Below are 20000 nucleotides of genomic sequence, written 5' to 3'. Positions count from 1 at the left end.
AGAGAGAGAGAGTTGGGGGAATAGTGGTAGAAAGGAAGATTGAACAGTTGCAAAGTAAATAAAGAAATGAACTTTTTAATATAAACACAAATATCTTATAGTGTGTGTGTGTGTGTGTGTGTGTGTGTGTGTGTGTGTGTTTTGGTATGTAGGGTAACCATATTAAAAGTACTATACATAAGTTGAGTCCTCTTCTATTTTTATTACATTTTTCCTCTCCTCTTAACAATACCGGGTACGATCTAACCTCATAAAAAAAAAAAAAAAAAATAGAATAAAAAACTTCTTCAAGACTCCGCAAGTTACGCTCGCATATTTAATTTATTCACCTCAAAGACTGCAAATGAAGTAGCAGACACACAGACACACAGACACACAGACACGTTGATACACAGTTGCTTCAGGGATGGTGGAGGAGGTGGAAGGGGGGGCTGGAAAATTAATACCACCACGCCATGGGTCTAAAGGATGAATTCTGAAGGCTGCTGAAAGATGAAAAGAAATTGAATCTTAATCTAATTCACACCACGAGGACAGGACGAGCGTGGCGGGAAGATATCACTCACTCCTCCTCCTCCTCCTCCTCTTCCTTCAGTGTGTTACTTTATATAAGCCAACTGATGTGAAAGGGAATGTTTTAGGTACGAATTTTTGTCACCTCTTCATGATTGGCGCCTCGCTTCTCTGACATACCCATGAGAATAATAGAGATAATAATAACAAAGCGAAAGAAAGTGAATAAAAAAGTGACACGTGTAAGGTTGTGTAGAAAAAAAATAAAAAAAACGTTTCCTGCGATAGTTGGAATAATAACGTTTGCGAAAATAACTGAGAATTGTTGATAACTGGAATGAGAACGTTTTCTGGAATGACTGAAATTAAGAACGTTTGTTGGAGTGATTGGAATTAAGAACGTTTGCTGGAATAACTGGAATTAAGAACGTTTACTGGAATGACTGGAATTAAGAACGTTTGATGGAATGACTGGAATTAAGAACGTTTGATGGAATGACTGGAATTAAGAACGTTTGCTGGAATAACTGGGATTAAGAACGTTTGCTGGAATGACTGGGATATAAACGTTTGTTGGAATAACTGGAATTAAGAACGTTTGCTGAAATGAGAGGGATATGAACGTTTACTGGAAAAACTGCAATGATAACGTTTGCTGTAGAAATAAGAAAAAAAAAAACGTTCGCTGTATTAATTGGAGAACAACTGGAATAGGAACGTTTGCTGGAATAAAAAGGTAAATAAGAGTAATAAGAAAATATCCTGGAATATCTGGAACAAATTGATCTAACATAAGCAAGAACATTATTTGAAACAATACGGTAACAACAAAAACCAACAACGCTCAGTGTAGTATCGTAAATAATGTTTGGTGTATCATAAACGTTTGCTCTCTCTCTCTCTCTCTCTCTCTCTCTCTCTCTCTCTCTCTCTTTCCTTATTAATTCATTGTCTTTATCATTCTTGTTCTTGTTCTTCCTTTTCTCCATATTTACACATTTCACCTACTTTCCTAATCTCTCTCTCTCTCTCTCTCTCTCTCTCTCTCTCTCTCTCTCTCTCTCTCTCTCTCTCTCTCTCTCTCTCTCTCTCTCTCTCTCTCTTTCACCCCAGCTCACTTAACCTCGATGACTTTCTCTCTCTGTTTTCAGGTCCTTCTTGGAACTTCCCTTTTCTTAAGAGTCGAGTGAAGATGCTGCGTCGCCTCTCCCTGAATCACTTCCGCTTCCCCCTGTGATCTTTTTTACCCGGTGTCAAAGAGTTATATGTCTGGGAGAATGGGAAGAATGGAGTCACGGGCAGAGAGAGCGAAGATTTTATTCATTTATTCATTTATACCATGTGGGCTTTTCACGGGAATTTGTGGGCTAAAGGGGATACTTTTTGTGGTACCTCCTACCTCAAAACACACCCACTAGGAAACCCTTGCCTCGAGTGAGGAAGCCCAACCTACACTCGGACCGTGGACAGGATTCGAACCCGTGCGCTTGGAGACCCCTCGGACCCCAAAGCACGCATGGCGGAAAGAATTTACAGAGTGAATCCCAGACTTGAGTATCGTTATGTAGGTGAGGAAAGGTGTAAGAGTGTGGTGATGTGGTGGTGTGGTGGTTGAATTAATGGAGTTAGCAGGAGTTACGGTGATTTGGGCGTATTGTGAGGTGATAGTGTGAGATTTGTTAGAATGTATAGGTAAGAGGAAGGGGAGGTAGTGGTTGTGGTGGTGGTGGAAGAGGAGGAGGAGGAGGAGGAGGAGGAGGAGGAGGAGGTGTTAGTACATTTCGGCTCATTAACTGTTGAGTTTACAAAGAAAGGAGAGAGAGAGAGAGAGAGAGAGAGAGAGAGAGAGAGAGAGAGAGAGAGAGAGAGAGAGAGATTTTAACCTTTTCAATATTCGGTAAACTCAGACACAATCTCTCTCTCTCTCTCTCTCTCTCTCTCTCTCTCTCTCTCTCTCTCTCTCTCTGAACAAGCCACAAACTTTCACGGGTGCATTTGAGGCGTGACTGACTTGCAAGGTCGTGTTACTGCTGGTTAAATCATAAACACACACACACACACACACACACACACACACACACACACACACACACACACACACACACACACATTCATTCTCACACTAAACAGAAAACGTGCGTCTGAAAATCAAGGTTCTGTTTTGTGAAGGGGAACTGTAGTAGGTCGCTTTTTTGGTATATCTTGATTCGTAGGCGGTGAAAAACGTCATTTGCCTGATTGGTGTTGATGAATTGAAGGTTGATTATGAGGGAGAGCCGACTTGTGTGATGTGTGAAGGGGGAAAGCAATAAGGAAAGTGGAATAGCGGTGGGAATAATGATAGAAATGGAAGTCTTAAGGAGATAAAATGTAATAATATGGGATTCAGTACAAAAAAAAATATCGAAATCAGAGCAAGTAAAGAGAGAGAGAGAGAGAGAGAGAGAGAGAGAGAGAGAGAGAGAATGTTATGTGAGTGTAAAGGAAAAGTTTGCAGAAAAAAAAATAATGAAAGAAAGACATTAACGGAGAGGTGAGAGGAAAAAAAAATGGAGGAGGAGGAGGAGGAGGAGGAGGAGGAGGAGGAAGAAGAAGAAGAAGAGGAGGAGAGGAGAAAGTGAGGAGAGATGCACATAAGTAAGAAACAGATCAAAAGAAAACAAGGACGAAAAAGAAACATGAGAAGGGGAAGAGGAGGAAAAAATAGGAAAGAACTCATTATTATTACTCTCTCTCTCTCTCTCTCTCTCTCTCTCTCTCTCTCTCTCTCTCTCTCATTAATTCACTGCACTCGAGACTAAGATTGTTAACCCCTTTAGCACTGGGACGCAATTTTACCACGAGTTTTGGATACGATTAGACCATTTTAGTGACATTAGCAAGAGTCTATGGAGGTCAGAAGATTAATGGCCACAGTCTTCACTATTGTAATCCTCACATGAGTTTCTGAAGTTGTATAAAATCACCAAATAGTGACCAGAATGAATATGGAAACACGTCCTGCTACTGAAGGGGTCAACTAGCGTGTAGGAGTGACTGTGTTAATTCAAACGAAGCGCTGTAGAGAAAACGGGAAGACAAATGCAAGTCTCCTTTAACATGTGTGTGTGTGTGTGTGTGTGTGTGTGTGTGTGTGTGTGTGTGTGTATAGGTGGCGCTTTGAGGCCACGGGAAACTAATCAAGAGGAGTGAGAATGTGATGAGGAGAGGGATAGAAAACGGTGATGGTAGATGGTAGACTCAAATATATGAATGACAAGGGGAGAAAAGTACGTTATTTTTCCTTACCCGTGTTACTAATAAATCTTAGGGTTGATAGGAAATTTGTTTTATTTTTATTCTAGAGAGTTACTGCACTAGGGCGAAAGAAGTTAGGAAATGTAAGAGGGAAGACATGTAGTTAGCGAAATTAGAAGAACAGTTAGTATGAAAATAGCTGTAGAAGAGAGAGAGAGAGAGAGAGAAGTTGATAAGACGGAAAGCTTTTGATTCTACCGTGTCTAAAGGAGAGGTGGGAGTGGAAAAGGTGAATAAAGGTAGAGAAAATTAGATTATTGGATGGTAAACTGAAGCACATAAGCAGGAAAAGAGGTGTAAGTGTCTGTGATTCTTATTAGTTAAAGATTATTAGTTAAAAAGGAACAGGGAAGCTTATGTTGTGAGAAACTTGGAATATAGTAAAATGTGTTATCTTTGTGAGGGATTTTAGAAGTTTACCTGAAATGTGTTAATGGTGAAAATACACTTATGAGGTTATTAGGAAGGGTTCATAGTGATAGAAGTTGTTAATTTTACTGTCACCGAGGCTTCACTACCACAAATATTCAGTACTCTTCAAGTGAATCAGTTTTTGGGAATATTACAAGAAGTAGAAAATACAGTTATGAGATTATCAGGAAGGGTTCAGATTGATAGAAGTTGTTAATTTTACTGTCATCGGGACTTCACTACCACAAATCTTTAATACTCTTCAATATGTGTCAGTTTTAGGGAATATTACAAGGAGATTAACCGAAGTACATTAGTTTGAGGTGGAAAACAGGATATACTTGTGATCTGAGGCAAGTCTTTAGGGTGTTAGAAGTTATTGGTTAAAGAAATGGAGAAACTTAGTGTGTGTGTGTGTGTGTGTGTGTGTGTGTGTGTTGTATTTGCCTCACATCTCATAATATTCGAGATGGCTTTGCGTTCACCAGGGATCAGAAGTGAAAAAAAATATTTAATTCATTTGAGACTTTCAATATGGCAGATGCGTTCTTTTCACGTTTCATCCATTAGCAAAATAGAAAATTCCTCCGTTTTTCGTGCCTCTTCCACTCTAAGGACGAGAGAGAGAGAGAGAGAGAGAGAGAGAGAGAGAGAGAGAGAGAGAGAGAGAGACGCACACACAAGCACACACACATAACCTAGAGACAGAAAACACACAAACACACACTAACAAACAATAAGAGACAAAACACACACACACACACACACACACACACACACACACACACACACACACACACACACACACACACACACACACACACACACACACAAAAAGGACAAAGAAAACACCACAAGTCACAAGCACCAACATTTATACACACCAAATAATACAAACACAACACAAGCTACACGAATCACCACCATCACCACCATCACCATCACCACCACCACCACCACCACCACCAATACCAAGAAACCCACTACTTGTACACCTATTTACACTGAGAACGACACTGGCTGAACGATGTTGCGGGGCTTGGGAGTCACTGTAGCGCTGGGTTTGCTGGCCGAAGTAACGCGGGAGTAGCGAGGAGGAACCGAGGAGCGATGTTTCAAAGGGCAGCGAGCAGGGAGTGTAGGATGGAAGCTAAGGTGACTGCTGAGATGGCGAGCCTTGAGTCTGTTGAGGAGGGAAAAAGAAAATGTAGTGTTTTTAAAAGGAAGATGTATGATTAGTACTGTGTGTGTGTGTGTGTGTGTGTGTGTGTGTTAGCTAAGGTTATTGCTGTCATGGCGAGCCTCCAGTCAGTAAGGGAGGCAAAAAAAAAAATGTACTGTGCTTTTATGGGTTAGTAAAGAAGGTTTATGTATGTATGTATGTGTGTATGTATGTATGTATGTATGTATGTATGTATGTATGTATGTATGTGTGTGTGTGTGTGTGTATAGGTGTGTGTTACTTATTACTGTTTTCTTTTTATGTCATCTGAGTAACCCGAGACAATTCCACTTGGCCAGAAATACAACTTGGTGCAATACAAGGTTTTAAATTTGAGTTTTTGACTGGCACTGCTCTCTAGAATCACACGGCACTCTTCTTCTAAGCTTGAGGAAATTTCAGACCTGCGCGGGGACTGTCAACTAAATGGGTGTTCTTGTTTACTCTTTGTTATTCTTGGCCAGTCAGTTTTCCACTCTTACATAAAAAAAAAGTCTAATAAAACTCTTGGATTTGAACTGGGACTGGCAACTAAATGGGCGTTTTTGTTTATCCTTTCTGCTCGTGGCCAGTTTTCCAGTCTTACATAAAAGAAAGTCTGATAAGCTGAAGGAAAATATGTACCAATCTAATAAGCTTCAAAATCTATGCTGGTCTATTAACCTCTTCAGTACTGGAACACATTTTTACCTTTATATTTGTGTATGATTAGACTAATTTATTGACATTAGGAAAGGTCTATGGAGGTCAGGAGATTAATGGCAGCAGTATTCACTATTTCAATCCCCCACATGAGTTTCTGAGGCTGTATAAAATCACCAAATAGTAAACAGAATGAAGGTGAAAACGCGTCATGGTACTGAAGGTGTTAAGCGTGAAAGCACATAGTCAGCGTGTCTTAAAGTGAAGAACATAAACGTGAGCGAAGGTTTGGGTGGGAATGAGTGAAGGAAGCTAATTAAGTTAAGTGATGCCCACGTGGAAATGGAAGAAAAAGTCCGTTAAAGAAGAAAAATAACAAGGATTTAACACACTGCGAACATAAACCAGATGAATTATTGCAGGTGCTTTGAATGACTTAAAAAGGAAATAAGACTGTTGGATTTAGACAACGTGGCATCTGTACATTAGTGACGTTAACCCTTTCAGTACTGGGACATATTTTCACCATGAGTTTGGGTACGATTAGATAATTTTATTTACTTTAGGAAGGGTCTATGGAGGTTAGAAGAATAATAGCTGGGGTCTTCACTATTTTAATCCTTTACATGAGTTTCTGAAGCTGTATAAAATCACTGGGACACATTTCCACCAGGGTACGAATATACGATTTTATTTACATTAGGAAGGGTCTGTGGAGGTTAGAAGAATTTTATAGGTAGAGTCTTCACTAATTAAATCCTCCACATGAGTTTCTGAAGCTGTATAAAATCAGAGACACATTTTCACCATGAGTTTAGGTACGATTAGACCATTTTATTTACTTTAGGAAGGGTTTGTGGAGGTTAGAATAATAATAGCTGGAGTCTTCACTATTTCAATCCACCACATGAGTTTCTGAAGCTGTAGAAAATCATCAAATAGAAAGCAGATGAATAAGGAAACGCGTCATGGTACTTAAGGGGTTTATGTGTCAGTATTTTATTTCTTCCCGTTTTCCTTTTCGTCTTTCGTCTTATTTCTGCCATAACATCACGTGAAGTATCATTGTGACGCTTACAGGCGAGTTTTTTTTTTTTTTTCGTTTTAATTAATTTGTTTATGAATTTACTTATATTTTGTTTATTTCATTCATTCACCTATTTTGCATTTTCTTTTTTTTCATTTTTTTTCCCATTACGTGAAATGCAATTGTGAGTTTTTTTGCGTTTTAATTAATTCATTTATGCCTTTACTTACTTTTGTCTATTCATTTATCTATTCTTTTCTTTTTTATTCTTTTAACTATTTCCATTGTTTTTCTTTTTCTTCCCTGTTACGTGAAATATAACAGTGACACTTACCTATCAGCCTTTATTTCTTTTTTTTTCACGTTTTAGTTAATCCATTTATACATTTACTTATTTTTGTCTACCTATTTAGTTATAGTTATTTTTATTCTCTCTCTCTCTCTCTCTCTCTCTCTCTCTCTCTCTCTCTCTCTCTCTCTCTCTCTCTCTCTCTCTCTCTCTCTCTCTCTCTCTCTCTCTCTCTCTCTCTCTCTCTCTCTCTCTCTCTCTCTCTCTCTCTCTCTCTCTTTTTACCTGTGACGGGGGCGGCGGCCATTACCGAGGCGTGGTGCGGGGGGCGAGTGGACAGCACCGTCTGCACCTCCTCCTGGTATACGCCGGGGATGCGGGAGGTGCAGGTGACGCGCGCCTCGCCCCCCTGCAGGAACTCCGGCTGTAGGGGGAACCTGAGCCGCAGGGAGGTGGTGGTGAGGCGCTCCCCACTCCCTTGCCGCCCTCCTGTGTCTGCTAGAGCCAGTCCGGGGCAGCCTGACGGAGGAGAGGCACGTCACACACACACACACACACACACACACACACATACGAAGACACTGTTTGTAACCCAGACTCTACGAAGTGATGTTTTTTAGCTGTCATTCTCTACAAAAACCTTGTGAAAATAGAAGAAAAGAAAATGCCAATGATTAGCGGTATTGTTTAAGACCCAATGGAAGTCTGGAAGTGATAGATTTACCTGTCATTCCTTGCAACCTCGTGAAAAGAAAGATAAAATAAATGTCAATACGTAGAGGCGTCCTTTAAAACCCAGTAGAAGTCTAGAGGTAATAGTTTTAGTGGTCATTACCTCATAGAAATAGAGAAAGAGAAATGTCAATGGGTATAGGCGTCGTTTACAACCCAATAGATGTCTGGAAGTGATAGTTTTAATGATCATTCCCTCATAGAAATAAAAAAAAGAGAAATGTCAATGAATAGAAGCGTTGTTTGAAGCTCAAGGTAAGTCTACGAAGTCTCAGTTTTATTGGTCATTCCCCGCCGTAACCTCGTGAAAATGGAGAAAAAATAAAATGTCACTGATGAAAAGTACTATTCAAAACCCAATACAAGTCTGGAATTGATAGTTTTACCCGTCATTCCCTCGTGAAAAAAAAAAGGTGCCAGTGATGAGAGGCGCCGATTGAGACCCACCTCATCCGAAGTAATAGTCTTAGCTGAGTCATTCCTCACAAATACCTCGCAAAAATGGAAAAAGACAAAGTCGGAGCGTAGAGGCACCGTTTAAAACCCAATGGAAGTCTAGAAGCGATAGTTTTAGCTGTTATTCTCTCGTGAAAATAGAAAAAAGCTGAGAAAAAAAAGAAAATGTTAATGATAAGAGGCGCTGAGTTAATAGTGTTAGCTGAGTCATTCCTCGCAGCAACCTCGTGAAAAAAGAGGTACTATTTAAAACCCAATACAAGTCTGGGAGTGATAGTTTTATCCGTAATTTTCTCGTGAAAAGAAAAAGATGCCAGTGATGAGAGGCGCCGATTAAGACCCACACCCTCCCCACAATAACTTCTTGAAAATAAATAGAAAATATATAAATAGAATGTCAATGCGTAGAAGCACCATTTGAATGAAACTCAGACTCTACAGAGTGATAGTTTTAGCTGAGTCATTTCCCGCAAATACCTCGTGAAAACTAAAAAAAAAAAATAAAATAAATAAATAAATACAGTGAAAGCTTAGAGGCGCCATTTGAAACCGAATATACATCTAGAAGTGCCAGTTTTAGCCGTCATTCCCTCGTGAAAATAGAAGAAAAAAGAAATGTCAATGATGAGAGGCGCCGAATTAATAGTTTTTGCCGAATCATTCCCCACAGTAACCTCGTAAAAAAAACTGAAAAAAAAGATAGTCAATACGTAAAAGCACCATTTAAAAACCAGCTAAGTCTAGAAGTAACAGTTTTACCAATCATTCCCTCGTGAAAATCGAAAAAAAAGAAGAAATATCAATGTTTAGAAGCGCCGAAGTGATAGTTTGAGCCGAATCATTCCCCTCAATAGCCTGGCGAGTTTAGTTCTCTTAGCGTTCATGTATGGAGCTGGCGGGCTTACTGAGGCGTACTGTGGCGATGTAGTGTAATATTATTCTGTCTGGCATAACTTTGTCCTAGCGGCGGGAAATGGATTCAGATTCAGCTCCAGCGCAGCACATGAACGCGTAACTTAGCTCGCTGTAACGTAACGGTGAATGCAAAACGTTATGGATGTATTCGTGCTGTTGTTGTTGTTGTTTTGTTGTTCTTGGTGGTGGTGGTGGTGGTGGTATTGTTATTATTGTTATTGTTGTTATTGTTGTTGTTATTATTGTTATTGTTATTGTTATTATTATTATTATTATTATTATTATTATTATTATTATTATTATTATAATATCTTGCTGTTGTTGTTCTTGTTACTATTGGTTTTACTATGTACTACTACTACTACTACTACTACTACTACTACTACTACTACTATTACTACTACTACTACTACTACTAACAACTACTACTACTACTATTACTACTACTAACAACAACAACAACTACTACTACTACTACTACTACTACTACTACTACTACTACTACTACTACTACTACTACTACTACTACTACTACTACTACTACTACTACTACTACTACTACCTTCACTACCACCACCACCACCACCCCCACCAACACCACCACTGTCATTATTACATTATCATCATTAGATCCTGTCATTGATTCATTTACCATTCCCACCACCATGAATAAATAAAAAGAAAATAGGACAAAAACACACGAGAAACACACACACACACACACACACACACACACACACACACACACACACACACACACACACACACACACACACACACCGGCATTGAGTTGATGGTGAAGGAGAGGGCTGTTGGTGGGCGTGATTTTCTTGAGGTGCACGTGAGCTCCACTATGTCCCCCACCTGGTACTGCTGCCTGGCGCCCTTCACCTCTGGTCCGCCCTCGGGAAGGTCTGGCCACGGGGAGAGAGAGAGAGAGAGAGAGAGAGAGAGAGAGAGAGAGAGAGAGAGAGAGAGAGAGAGAGAGAGAGAGAATATTAACCCTTGCACTTCGATTTTTCCTGAATTTTTCCTTGATTTTCCTTAATTACTAACGACTCTAATGTTTTTTTCTTTCATACTGGCTAGAAATTACAAAATATTAACCCCTTGCACTTCTATCTAACCTTTCTCTTTAATTACTCACGATTCAGATGGATTTTTCTTTCATACAGGCTAGAAACTGCAGAATATTAAACCTTTGCACTTCTATTTAACATTTTTCTTTAATTACTCACGATTCAGATGGATTTTCTCTCATGCTGGCAAGACACTGCAGAATATTAATACTGCTATTTAACATTTTTCTTCACTTCAGATGGATTTTTTCTTTCACACTGGCTGGAAACTACAATATATTAACCCCTGTACTTCTATCTATCTAACATTTTTTCTCATTTATTAACCACTCCGAGATGATTTTTCTTTCATATTGGCCAGAAACTGCACGTCTTTTTAATAATTTTCCTTTTTACTAACGAGTCAGATGTAGTTTTCTTTCATACTGGTTAGAAACTGCAGAATATTCACACTTTCACTTCTATTTAACATCTTTCCTCATTTACTAACCACTCAGATATATTTCTTTCTCTCATACTGGCTAGAAACTACAAAATCCATTCATATACTCGTTTTCTTTCACGCAACGTTTGTTTCGGCCAATATTAAGCGGCAATATATTTTTTTTTCGGCAATATTAAGCGGCAATATTTTACAAGGGTCTCATACGTTGTCCTTTTTTAGTGTCGGGAATTGTTGTTGTCTGTCGCAGGGAAAGGATTAAGAGAGAGACTGTTGAGGACTAGAGGGTTAGATTAAAAGTGTAGGCGTAGTATGATATTGCTGCTTAATATTGCCGAAATTATTGGTTTACTATGATATTGCTCCTTAGTGTTGCCGAAAGAGTTGGCTTAGTAGAATATTGCTGCTTAATATTGCCGAAAGAAAGAAAATGGCTCGTGTGTAACCCCTTGTTGAAAAAGAATATATGTTAAAGGAAGGAGGAAAGAACATTAACCCCTTCAGTACCACGACGTTTCTATATTGATTTTGCTTCCTATTTGGTGATTTGATACAATATACAGCTTCAGAAACTTGAGTGGGAATTAAAACAGTGAAGACTCTAGCCATCAAACTTCAGCCCTCCATAGACCCTTCCTAATGTAAATGAAATTGTCCGATCACACACAAAACTCAAGGTACGTAGAAACATGACTCAGTACTGAAGAGGTTAAGAACGAGAAATTTAGATACAAGTTTTAAAGCTGTGGACTGTTTAAAAATAAATTAGGTTAAAGGGAGAGGAGGAGAAAAGGAATATTAAGACCTTGAGAGCCAAATTCAATGTTAATAAAGGCGTAGAGTTTATTGAGAGACAAACACACACAGAGATCTGGCCAAAAGGAGAGAAAGTTTAGTTAAAGGTATGTGGGGAAAAGAATATTAAGATTGTGAGACTCAAATTCAGTGTTTATAAAAGTGTAGAGTTTATTGAGAGACAAACACACACTGGCCAAAGGAAAAGGAAGTCTAGTTACAAGGATGTGGGAAAAGGAATATTAAGATCGTGAGTCAAATTTAATGTTTATAAAGGCGTAGAGTTTATTGAGAGACAAACACACACAGATCTGGCCAACAGGAGAGGGAGTCTAGTAATAAGGATGCGGGGAAAAAGAATATTAAGATCGTGAGTCAAATTTAATATTTATAAAGGTGTAAAGTTTACTGATCTTTTAAGAGAGAGGTGTCAAGACATTTGTCCCACTCTTTTGACTAATTCTTTCTAATCTTTTATGGAAACTACAATTCTAACAGGCCTTTTTTTCTAACATAGTTATTTTTTACTTGGCACTTCTCCCTCCTACATAAAAAAAAGAGAGACAAACACACACAAATCTGGCCAAAGGGAGAGGAAGGAGTGCAAGAATATTGAGACCTTGAGAGCTGGATTCAAGGTTTTTAAAGACGCAGTTTATTGACAATACAAGGCACGAAGGTCTGGCTAAAGGAAGGGAAGGGGAGAAAAACTATTAAGGTCTTGAGAGTGAACTGAAAGTGTATAAAGATGTAGAGTTTATTGAGGGATGCAAATACACGTGGCTAAAATAATTAAAGAAAGGTGTTAATGTTTATGGCGTTTCAGTTAATGGAGCGCAGGGACAATTTTCTTTTTCCTTTTTTAGATGTTTCGTTAAGCTGGAATGTTCAACTATTTTGCCATAACCTTTAGCGAATTATTCAACGTAGACGAGAGTAAATATTTAATGAAACACACACACACACACACACACACACACACACACACACACACACACACACCGCGTAGTGTAGTGGTTAGCACGCTCGACTCACAATCGAGAGGGCGGGGTTCGAGTCCCGGTAAGCGGCGAGGCAAATGGGCAAGCCCCTTAATGTGTGGCCCCTGTTCACCTAGCAGTAAATAGGTACGGGATATAACTCGAGGGGTTGTGGCCTCGCTTTCCCGGTGTGCTGTGTGTTGATGTGGTCTCAGTCCTGGCTGGGTGACCAGCGGGCGACTGAGGTGAATTACACACACACACACACACACACACACATCTCAGTAAGTGAAGATAAGAGGAACACATTAACCCCTTCAATACCATGATGCATTTCCATATTTATTCTGCTTACTATTAGGGGGGATTAGAATAGCGAAGATTGTAGCCATTAGTCTTCTGACCTCCATAGACTGTTCCTAATGTCAATAAAATGGTCTAATCGTACACAAATGTCAAGGTAAAAATGTGTACCAGTATTGAAGGGTTAAGTTAGGCCTCGTAATTTTTTGCACCTTCCCTTACTCACCCGTATTCAGAAACGCTTTCCCTCTCAGGCACTACAACGATTTTCCAAGACCAAAGAGACAACCAGCCGAGTTTTGAAGACAGTTTCTCTTTCTAATAAACTAGAAATCTTGCCAATCCATCACCAGAACTATGAAAATATTCTTAAAAAGGCTTTATTCTCTCACTACGACAATTTTAAAAGATCACAGAGACAACTAGCCAGGAGTTCAAGACAGTTGCTCCTTTTTATAAAGTAAAAATCCTCCCAATCTATCACCAGAACCATAAAAATACTCTTAAAAACACGAGAATCTTCAAGTGGAGCCTTTGGAAAGTAGTGACGGTGAGAGAGCAAAGAGTTTCAGAATACGGGCTAAATTGTCTCATGTTCTTATAATACAAAGACTACGTAATCTTTATATTTCTGCTTCACGAAACAGTTTGACACTCTTTTGGTTAACGACGCCTTGCCAGTAACACGAAGCAGACAGAGTGAATGACCCAAGGATTAATAGCAAGAGATTAATGCAAAAATTATTCCCGTGAAGACATTTCCCATTCACCTTGTAGTAACCTCTTCAATACCGTGTCGCGTTTCCATATTCATTCTAGTTACTATTTAGCGATTTTATACAGCTTCAGAAACATATGTTGGATTATAATAGTAAATACTCCGGCCATCAATCTTTTGACCTTCACAGACCCTTCCTAATGCAAGTAAAATCGTCTAATCACACCCAAAAATCAAGGTAAAAACGCGTCTCAGTATTGAAGGGGTTAAGTTTAGCGACGTAAAAAGATCAAGTGGTTTATAGAAACACAACTAATTATTTGTCTTTCCCTACACTGTTTCCTTTACTTTCCTTACACACACACACACACACACTCTCTCTCTCTCTCTCTCTCTACACCAGCGGATAACAGTAGTGAATATTATAATGACATACTGTTGATAGTGACAGTGAGGTGGATAGTGACGCCCGCAGGAACAACAATAGAAGATTAGTGATGATGAAGCAATGCGTCGAGGGAGAGACAAGACAAGTTGGAGGGAGTCAATGAGACGAGATGAGATAATGAGACGAATTGCCTTTGACTCAACTCTAACTTTCACACACGCACTCAACCGCTCTAAAGGATGAGACACTGTACGAGGGGAGGAGAGGGACGGGACGGGGCGGGGCGGCGGGGAGGGATATGGGTGATGCTGGGGAGGGGTGTAAGGGCGCTGCTCATGCTATGTTGGGGAGAAGATGGATTGATTTAACCCCTTCAGTACCGTGACACGCTTCCCTATTCATTCTGGTTACTATTTGGTGTTTTTATACAGCTTTTTACTATTCTAATCCCCAAATAAGTTTCTGAAGCTGAATAAAATCGCCAAAATAGTAAACAGAATGAATATGGAAACGCGACATGGTACTGAAGGGGGCTAAGGATGGCGGAAGTAGAAAAATGCGCCGGGAAAGTATACAATTACCTCTTTAAGGGTGAAGGAAGTACAAAACGCGCTGGAAAATAATACAGCTCTCTCGTAAGTATTAGCGTAAGTAAGCGGATATTAGGAACTGCAAAGAGTAGACAGGAGTAAATAGGAATAAATAGTAAAGGAGGAATATAAGAGAGTTAATCCCTGCACTCCTATAAGTTACAATTCACAGCACTAAAACAATACACGGAATCTTTACAAACATCTACGAGAAAAAATAAAGGGATGCAAAAATTTAATAATGGAATTCCTGGGCAGTGTAATGTATGAAAGTGGGTGTACAGCGAGTAAAGGTGCCTCAGAGTAGTTAGTGAGTAAGGAAAGGTGTAGCAAATATTAGTGAAGGAGGGTGTAGAACAAATATTAGTGAAAGTGGGTGTAGAGCAAATATTAAAGTGGGTGTAGGGCAAATATTAAAGTGGGTGTAGGGCAAATATTAGTGAAGGTGGGTGTAGAACGAGAAAAGGCGCCTCAGTAGTTAGTGATTAAGGAAAGGTGCGGCAAATATTAGTGAAAGAGTGAAAAAAGAGAATATAAAGAGAAACGGGAACAGCGTGAAGAGAAAGAGTAGATTGTGCTTCTATATACTACATGATATATTTTTTTTACGTCGTTATTACAAGAAAGGGAAATATGTACAAGGGAATCATTTAAACCGAGACAAACCACCCTTAACTTAATCCCTGTTTTCCCATATCTTCCCTTCACCCCTTTAGTACCATGCTGCGTTTCCATATTCATTCTTCTTACTATTTGGCAATTCTACACAGCTTCAGAATCTTATGTGGGGAATTAGAATACTGAAGACTCTGCCCATTAATCTTCAAACCTCCATAGACTCTTCCTAATGTCGATAAAATCATCTAATCACACCAAAAATTCATGATAAAAATGCGTCTCAGGATCCACGCACATCCTTCACTCATCCAGACGGTCATGCAGTTCATCTCCTCGCCGTGACAAGTAACTCCAGTCATCCTACTCTCTCATCCTTCCCTGTGCCGGCCCGGAGTTCGTGACACTGTGCTTCCCTCCCCGCGGCTCTGCATCTCCGTGTTCATCGTTGTTCTCGTGACAGAATCCTCAGTTAGTGTTACTCGGCCATCTCGTTGCTCGGTGCCGGCTGTTATTTCCAGTGGCGGCTGTCGAAGGTAAATTATTCGAGCATATAATGTTTAGTTTTTTAAGCGCGGTCTGCCACTCTGCTCCCCGCCGCCCTCCCGCTCGCTCGCCACCCGCCGCAGCATAAATTACGGCGATAAGTCTGCTAAACTGCCAGTCTCCGCACGTGTTTGCGCCGAGTTCACTGATTCCCGCTGGAGTTTTTCCCAATTTTTTCCCCATGAGAACACTTCACCAACTTTGGCGCTTCGCTCGGGGAATCGGAGTGCTGAAACAAGTACCACGGAACATTGACTAATTAAGATACACACCCACACGCATATGTACAAGTGTCGGGGGAGTGAAGCGTGTGTGTTTGTCTATGCGTGTGAGTGCATATAATTTACCACGGAGGGGGAAGATCGGGTGTGTATGTAAGTGTGTGTGTGTGTGTGTGTGTGTGTGTGTGTGTGTGTGTGTGTGTGTGTGTGTGTTTAAAGGTGATGAAAATAGCGAAATTCATTAGTTTAATAATCCATCCATGCATCATTTACTTGATTTCTTTACATCTTTCTTCTTTCTTTCATCAAAACGTATTTATTAATCTATCATTTGCGTGTTATTTCTTAAAACTTATTATTATCCTCTTCCTAATATGCATGACTTTAATCTCTCTCTCTCTCTCTCTCTCTCTCTCTCTCTCTCTCTCTCTCTCTCTCTCTCTCTCTCACACACCATGTTCTTGTTTCACTGTCTTCGTATTTTTCGCATTTTTTGCGTGCCCACTTCCCTCCTCCTCCACTCTCTCTCTCTCTCTCTCTCTCTCTCTCTCTCTCTCTCTCTCTCTCTCTCTCTCTCTCTCTCTCTCTCTCTCTCTCTCTCTCTTCACTCACCCACCACCTTCATGCTGGCCATCTCAGACGCTGTGTGGAAGGTGGGCCCCTCAGCGGACACCTCGCAGTGGAAAGGACCCTCAGCAGCAGCAGTTACGTTGGCAACCCTCACGGTGCCCGCCCAGGAGCCGCCACTCTAGGGAAAGGTGCGAGGGAGACATAGCTGGGGATTATCTTCGGCAAGGGAGGAATGAGAAGTAGCGTTCGTAGTGTTATATGCAAATGAGTATCAGTTTTACACGGAAGGACGAAGGGAGGTGTGTGTGTGTGTGTGTGTGTGTGTGTGTGTGTGTGTGTGTGTGTGTGTGTGTTTTTCGAGGGAGTTTTCTATGGAGGGAGGATAAGGAAAGAGGAGGCAAAAGTAATGAGAAATGTTACATACGTTGGTGAGGAAAGAAGAGAAGATCTACAGGAAAGGTACTATGGCAACCCTTTTACGTTTAGCACTTTTTTGCATTGGTTGCCTCTTGTTGATATTGAAGTGGCTGTAATAAATGATTTGAACTGACATCGAGTAAAGGGAATGTGAATACCAATTTTATTTTTACCGGGCTACACAATCACGTATTTCTGGGAATGATGTACCGAAAAATAGTGAAAAGTTGTAATTAATTATGAAATAGTAGTTATGGAAAGATGTACTGCGTGTTAGTCAATGTATTAATGTCACTCATCTCATTCAGCTAGTTTATTCTTTATCTATTTCATCTACTTTATCATTCACTTCTATCCATTGTTATCTACCTCTGTCTCTCAACACAACATCAATGGATAAGGAAAGGTGCAGTAAGTGGCAGTCAGAGGGTTAATTTCATCCACTTTACTCAGCTTATTCTTTATCTATCTTATCTATTTCATCATTCACATCTGTTTTTCCTATCTATCTTCTCTGCCTCTTATCTCATCATCAAGAGTTACGGAAAGGTATACCAAGGATTAATCTCATCCACTTTATTCAGCTTATATTTTTATCTATCTTATCTACGTCATCATTCATATTTATCCATTTTCATCTATGTCTCTCTCTCCCCTCAACATCAAAAGTAACAATCAAAGAGGTAATTTCATCCATTTTCCTCAATTTATTCTTTACCTATCCATTCTTATCTTCTTTTCTGTCTCTCACCTCAACATCAAGGGTCGGGGGGTCAAATATCTGGATGGGGCGGCTGGCGGTGGGTGTGTAGCGGTAGAACTCGTGTGATCCTTGGTACCACTTCACGGAGTACATCTGGTCACTTTCAGACTCCCACTCGCACGATAGCTCCGCCTCGCCGCCAGCCCTCACCAGCGGCGGCACCGACACGCGGGTGATGCGTATGCCCGCCGCCCCTGGGAGAGAGAGAGAGAGAGAGAGAGAGAGAGAGAGAGAGAGAGAGAGAGAGAGAGAGAGAGAGGATAGGAAAAAATAAATAATAAAGCGGAGGAAAAGAGAGAGAGAGAGAGAGAGAGAGAGAGAGAGAGAGAGAGAGAGAGAGAGAGAGAGAGAGAGAGAGAGAGATAAATAATAAAGCATTGAATAGTTAGCAAACACACAAACACAGGAAAAATAGAGAGAGAGAGAGAGAGAGAGAGAGAGAGAGAGAGAGAGAGAGAGAGAGAGAGAGAGAGAGAGAGAGAGAGAGAGAGAGAGAGAGAGAGAGAGAGAGAGAGAGAAATTATTTGTTTACCATATGCATAAATCCTGATATTTACTTAGCTGTGTTTGCCTAAATTGTAGTGTGTAGCATTTGGGGTGGAGGTGGTGTTGGCCTGGTTATCTGTCTTTATCCCTTCCACTGCTGTAACACTAGCACTGAGATCACTAACAGGCTCTTGGAATGCACATGGAAAACAAATGAGGGTGGTTTTTGCCTTTGTTAAGTTGCAATTTCTGTAACACTAACACTGAGATCACCATTAAGCTCTTTGAATGGACATGGGAAACGAGATTGGTTTTTGCCTTTGAGAAGTTACAATACATATTTTTAAGAGACTGCGGTAAGAAAGAAGGGAAAGAGAGGAATGAAGGATAGAGAAGTTAGACATTGTGTGGTTATGTGAAAAAAATGAGAGAAGACATGAAGGTGGTGCTGTGTGAGAGAGTTCATAAGAGCAGTCGAGGGAGGTGGTGAGGCTGAACAAGGACAAGAGAGAGTCGAGGTACAAACGAACCATGTGGAATTAAAGTTAAATTCACGTATGTCTTACAATCGAGGGAGAGACAAGCTATTTTGGTGAGTCTGGACGAGGACAAGAGAGAGTGGAGATACAGACGAACCATGTGGAATTGAAGTCAAATCTACGTAATGCCTTAGAAGTTGAAGATTATGGGAGAGACTGAAACACTTACTTGAAACACTTGAAACACTTTATGTCTAAGTTTATCCTAGTACTGAAAGGGTTGTGTTGAACGTTGCTTTAATTTGATTTGATAAATTTATTACGCCAAGGCGCCATACACACAGGTACATGGATCACACGCTAACAAATGAATCAGACAAACGTGAATTGTCTTGCAGTAAATATCATTTGAACTTACACTAATCAGAATATCATAAATTCGGTTTCCACTAGTGTTATTCTTTTGGTGGTGCGGAAACGAACACAAAACTCTGCGAGAAACCTCAGAGAATGCAGTGTTTTTGTCTCAACATTTTGCTTTCAAGACTCTAATTTCCTGGTTTGCCTGAGGCTTTTGTCTTTGTATGAATCCTGCACCTCAGTAAGTATTTTTATTGTCATTTTTGGTGCCGTTGCTTTGCCTTGTTGCCCTCTCTCCCTTCATAAAAACAACTTAATTTCCCTCTTCTATCCTTTACATAAGTTTCCCCAAAGAAGCATCAAGCACCACGTCGTCAGTAAAGTAAGACCATCCATTTTCTACACGTTTCTCACTAGGAAGGAATTCGAGCAAAGGCTTCAGGAAGGCTTCACTGCTTCATTCATCGGTGGTGGTGTGGTGGCGAGCGCTCAGTCGACAAGAAGAAAAGGGGTGTGATGCCGCTACCGTGCTGTTCCTCGTCCCTCTACTTGCCTTTGTCTTAAAGCCAGCTGTTAAATCAATTAGGTAAGTGAGACGCGTTTGTTGTAAATATAAGCCCTTTTGAATATTTTTGTAAGAAGATAATACTTCTTTGTCACTTTGATATAACTAGTGTTGGAATAATCCGTGGAACTCGTTTGTTGTAAATATAAGCACTTTTTAAAGACTGTTGTAAGAAGTTG

At 40.2% G+C, this 20000-nt stretch overlaps 1 protein-coding gene and 1 long non-coding RNA gene across 3 annotated transcripts in view; one reads left to right on the top strand and one right to left on the bottom strand.

Annotated features, from left to right (window-relative positions):
* Nucleotides 1-5091: 5091 nt before the first annotated feature.
* LOC123512003 overlaps nt 5092-20000 on the bottom strand; it is a 32119-nt gene continuing 17210 nt past the window's right edge. Inside the window, exons 2-6 of the mRNA XM_045268116.1 lie at nt 17920-18125; nt 16794-16929; nt 10285-10418; nt 7687-7920; nt 5092-5404 (exon numbers count right to left, since the gene is read on the bottom strand). Of these exons, the coding sequence (XP_045124051.1) occupies nt 7900-7920; nt 10285-10418; nt 16794-16929; nt 17920-18125 (497 nt within the window). The 3' untranslated portion in view covers nt 5092-5404; nt 7687-7899. The remainder of the gene's footprint in view (nt 5405-7686; nt 7921-10284; nt 10419-16793; nt 16930-17919; nt 18126-20000) is intronic.
* The window catches only part of LOC123512006, a 19824-nt gene continuing 19510 nt past the window's right edge, over nt 19687-20000 (top strand). For both annotated transcript variants that reach the window (XR_006677005.1, XR_006677006.1), the window contains exon 1: nt 19687-19842. This is a non-coding gene — a long non-coding RNA (uncharacterized LOC123512006). The remainder of the gene's footprint in view (nt 19843-20000) is intronic.

The sequence above is a fragment of the Portunus trituberculatus genome, chromosome 32 (genome assembly GCF_017591435.1).
Source record: "Portunus trituberculatus isolate SZX2019 chromosome 32, ASM1759143v1, whole genome shotgun sequence".
Classification (NCBI taxonomy): domain Eukaryota; kingdom Metazoa; phylum Arthropoda; class Malacostraca; order Decapoda; family Portunidae; genus Portunus; species Portunus trituberculatus.
Note: the sequence above shows the minus strand (reverse complement) of the source record. Positions and strands in the feature narration are given on the sequence as shown.